The 4,565-nt window shown below is 50.5% G+C and overlaps 1 protein-coding gene across 1 annotated transcript; it reads left to right on the top strand.

The window, feature by feature from the left end:
- Nucleotides 1-560: 560 nt before the first annotated feature.
- slitrk3a (SLIT and NTRK-like family, member 3a) lies at nt 561-3,356 on the top strand (the record flags this gene model as incomplete). Its single annotated transcript, XM_079733459.1, has 1 exon — nt 561-3,356. Exon 1 carries the CDS (start codon nt 615-617, stop codon nt 3,354-3,356), a length of 2,742 nt encoding a protein of 913 aa, XP_079589585.1. The 5' UTR covers nt 561-614.
- Nucleotides 3,357-4,565: the final 1,209 nt, after the last annotated feature.

Below are 4,565 nucleotides of genomic sequence, written 5' to 3'. Positions count from 1 at the left end.
TCGTGTCCAACATAAAATATTTTTAAATATTTTATTTTCTGCACAATTTGTTAACTCAAATGTTTAGTTAGATCTCGGCCTACGTGTTGTCATTCTCCGTTCAAGATAGAGGTGCATTAGAAGCTACAGTGATCGATATGCCGATTGCGCGCACGTTGTTAGTTTCAAAAGAGATTGCCATCTCAAATCACTGTTTCCTGGAACGTGAATTAAACAAACAAACAAGAAATAAAATATACGAGGACAGAAATATCCTTCCACACACTAAACCTTATGAACCTTCTGTTGTCTTCCCTTATTCACGAGGATAATATATGGGAATTGATTATTGCATTACTGTGAAGCAATTTATGTGAATAACGGTTCAATGTTATATAATGCATATCTTGATTTGACCTTTTCAACTTTGCTTTAAGGTATATGTATATGCATGTGCAATAACATTAAATCTCTCTCTCTCTCTCTCTCTGTCTCTCTCTCTCTCTCTCTCTCTCTCTCTCTCTCTCTCTCTCTCTCTCTCTCTCTCTCTCTCTCTCCCTCTCTCCTCGGTGTGCAGCGCTGTGAAGTGGCTCTGTCTCTGGAGCTGTGACTTCCTCCCCCGGGTCTCAGTGAGGATGCTGTGGGTTACCTTGCTGAGCACCATAGCGTTAGGATGGACCACCCCCATGCCCCTGCTGGAGGACTCCGAGGAGATGGAGGAGGCCTGCTTCGAGCCTTGCTACTGCGAGGTCAAAGAGGGCATCTTCCACGTCCATTGTGACAGCAAGGGATTTACAAACGTCAGCCAGATCTCCCAGATATGGAGCCGGCCCTTCAAGCTCAACCTACAGAGGAACTCCATGCGGAAGCTGTACTTTAACAGCTTCCTCCATCTCAACAACGCCCTGTCTATCAACCTGGGGAACAACGCTTTGCAAGACATCCACGCCGGTGCGTTTAACGGCCTGGGCATCCTCAAACGCCTGTTCCTGCACGAGAACAAACTGGAGGTTTTCCGGAATGACACTTTCCTGGGCCTGGAGAGCCTGGAGTACCTCCAGGCGGACTACAACGTCATCAAACGCATCGAGAGCGGCGCCTTCAGGCACCTCCACAAACTGAGGGTTCTCATACTGAACGACAACCTGATCCCCGTGCTGCCCAGCTACCTGTTCAGGTCCGTGTCCCTGACGCATCTGGACCTGCGGGGGAACAGGTTAAAAACGTTGCCTTATAAGGGCATGTTGGAGTACGTGGGGCGGAGCCTCATGGAGATCCAGCTGGAGGAGAACCCGTGGAACTGCGCGTGTGAAATCGTCCAGCTCAAAACGTGGCTGGAGAGGATCCCTTACACGGCGCTGGTGGGCGAGATCACGTGCGAGTACCCCTTCCACTTCCACGGGAAGGACCTGAGGGAGATCAAACGGAGCGAGCTCTGCCCATCGATGTCGGACGCCGAGATTGAGGCCAAGCTGGGAATACCCCGCGTCCCGTTCAACAATGAAAACACTTGGCCCACCAAGCCCTCCTCCATGCTCTCCTCCTTTCACAACACGGCCTCGTCGGTGGAGTACAGGGAGAGGCACGTTAAGCCCACCAAGCGGCCCCGGCCCACTAAGAACTCGCCCACCCCTCGCAGCATCTACCCGGGAATAAACCAGCCTCCCGTGGCTGGCTACCAAACCAGGCCTCCCATCCCAATCATTTGCCCCGCTGGATGTATCTGCAACCTTCACATCAGCGATCTGGGGCTGACAGTCAACTGCAAAGAGAAGGGCTTTCACAATATCTCTGAGCTGCTGCCGCGGCCACTCAACGCCAAGAAACTCTATCTCAGTGGGAACCTAATACAGAAAATATACCGCTCCGATTTCTGGAACTTTTCAAGCTTGGATTTATTACATTTAGGGAATAATCGGATATCCTATGTCCAGGAGGGCGCCTTCATCAACCTGCCCAACTTGAAAAGTTTGTATTTGAACGGTAACGACATCGAGAGGCTCACGCCCGGCATGTTCAGGGGCCTTCAGATGCTGAGCTACCTTTACTTTGAGTACAACGTCATCCGTGACATCCAGCCCGCTGCGTTCTCCCTCATGCCCGGCCTCCAGCTGGTGTTCCTGAACGACAACCTCCTCCGCACCCTCCCCACCGACGTCTTCGCCGGCACCAACCTGGCGCGCCTCAACCTCCGGAACAACTACTTCCTGTCTCTCCCTGTGCGCGGCGTGCTGGAGCACCTGAGCTCCATCGTGCAGATCGATCTCCTGCAGAACCCGTGGGACTGCTCGTGCGACATCATCCCGCTGAAGCAGTGGCTGGATAAGCTCTCCTCCGTCATCGTGGTGGGCGATGTCATCTGCAAGACCCCCGACTCCACCTCGGGGAACGACCTGCGCTCGCTGGAGGTGGACGTCCTCTGCCCCGAGCTGAAGTACTCCTCCGGGCCCTCTCCGGGCCTGTCCGGCAGGGACCACCCCACCACCCACAGCTCCGAACTGGGGGAGCCCAAGGCGAGGGGGGCCGTGCCGCTCTCCGTCCTCATACTCAGCCTGCTCATCCTCTTCATCTCCGCCGTGTTCGTGGCCGCCGGGCTCTTCGCCTTTGTCCTGCAGAGGAGGAAGAAGATGCCCTTCCGGAAGCGCTCGGAGGTGGACCTGACTGGCCTCCAGATGCAGTGTCGGATATTCGAGGATCCGCCTAGACAGAGCGGCTCTGGCAACGACGGGACGCCCGAGAAATCGGCGGCCAACGTGCAGGCCAACAGCCACGCCGGCCACGCACACGCCCACGCCCACGCCCACGCCCACGCGCATGCCCACGGCCACGTGTATGACTACATTCCCCACCCCGTCACTCAGATGTGCAACAACCCCATCTACAAGCCCCGGGAGGGGGAGCTGGCGGAGGAGGAGCGGGGTCACTTCTCGGAGAAGATGGACGGCGGGAGCGGCGGTAACACTCACTACAGGACCCTGTTGGAGAAGGAGAGGGAGTGGACCCTGGCCGTGTCCAACTCCCAGCTCAACACCATCGTCACGGTCAACCACACTGCCGGCGAGCTGGCGGGGTTTCACGAGGGCGGCGGGCTGTGCCCCACGGTCATCGACAGCCAGAGGCCCACGCCGACCGTGGGCTTCGTAGACTGTCTGTACGGAACGGTGCCCAAACTAAAGGACATGCATGTAGCACACGCACACCCGCCCGGCATGCAGTATCCAGACTTACAGCAGGACGCACGCTTGAAAGAGACATTGCTTTTCACGACGGGGAAAGGTTACCCCGACCCGTCCCAAAGTGATTACCTCGAGTTAAGGGCCAAACTCCAAACTAAGCCGGATTACCTCGAAGTCCTGGAGAAATCGTACCGATTTTAACATCCGTAGCCCTTGGAAACTAATTCACAAAAATAACAAGTCACCTTTTTACCAAATTCATACAAACATGACTACAACTGAAACGTATGAAAAAAACGACAACTCAAAAAAACTGCATGATATGAAACTAAATATAATATTCCAGTTACAACATTTCCTCCCAAAAAATTGCTTTGGAGGAGAGGCCATTCTCAGATATTTCAATAAAGTGCCTTTTTTCAGAGTAGCCAGCAATGTCAACAGCCGTTATTTTTATATTAATAGATGTGTCTATATGCCCAGGAGAGCTGGAGAACAAAGAAAGGGCCACCGGGGGAGAACAAAAAAAAACTAACAGATAAGAAAAAAATGAATAAAAAAAACATCGTACATTTTATTGTCTCATGAAAACGAACCCCTTTTACGCGCGCTCTGGCTGCGTCATGGGGATATACTGACGCGCAAAGACGCACGGGAGCTGGACGTCTCCCTCACACGGGGTTCGAGTTATGGTTCTGTTCTCTCCATACAGGATGTGGAAACACCCGGAGGCCGTGCACATAGAGTTTGTAGTAAATGACTGAAAGAGAAGAAGAAAATTATATATATATAGCCTACATATATATATATATATATATATATATATATATATATATATATATATATATATATATATATATTAAAAACGATTTGCAGTTTGCTGCATGCACTCGCTCCAGTGCAGGAGCGACAGATTTTGCTGAAAACATTCACTTCACATTATGAATAGAGACACTGCAACGCATAACAGTTCAGTGCTCTATTTAATTTTCTATCTTATTAATATGGTTATTACGATGAAAGAGAACGACTATATCACGGTGCTTCTTGTAAAAGGATGCACTTACGCACGGAGGGTAAAACATGTGAATATTAAATGATAAAGCCCAAGGTTTTCCTGGAAACTCCACGCACTTTGTTAAGATTCCCATTGCTTCTGGATTCTCATCGTCACCCACTAACGGCTTTGTAGGAGGCACTTTTAATGTTTTCTCTCTCACAAAGATTTGAAGAAAAATGTGCATATATTTATTCTGTAATTTCAGTGAAGAATTTAATTGTAAAGGTAATGTTAAATCAATGTATAGTGATTATGCGTCTGGTATAGCCTTCCTAATAAAACCAATTCCACCAATCAAACGTAATGATTGCTGCCACGGACCCTGTGTTTGGAGCGCGTATTGTGGTGCC

The sequence above is a fragment of the Pollachius pollachius genome, assembly GCF_949987615.1.
Source record: "Pollachius pollachius genome assembly, chromosome: 3".
In the NCBI taxonomy this organism is placed as follows: domain Eukaryota; kingdom Metazoa; phylum Chordata; class Actinopteri; order Gadiformes; family Gadidae; genus Pollachius; species Pollachius pollachius.
The sequence above is the reverse complement of the archived record's forward strand: the minus strand, read 5'-3'. Positions and strand labels throughout refer to the sequence as shown.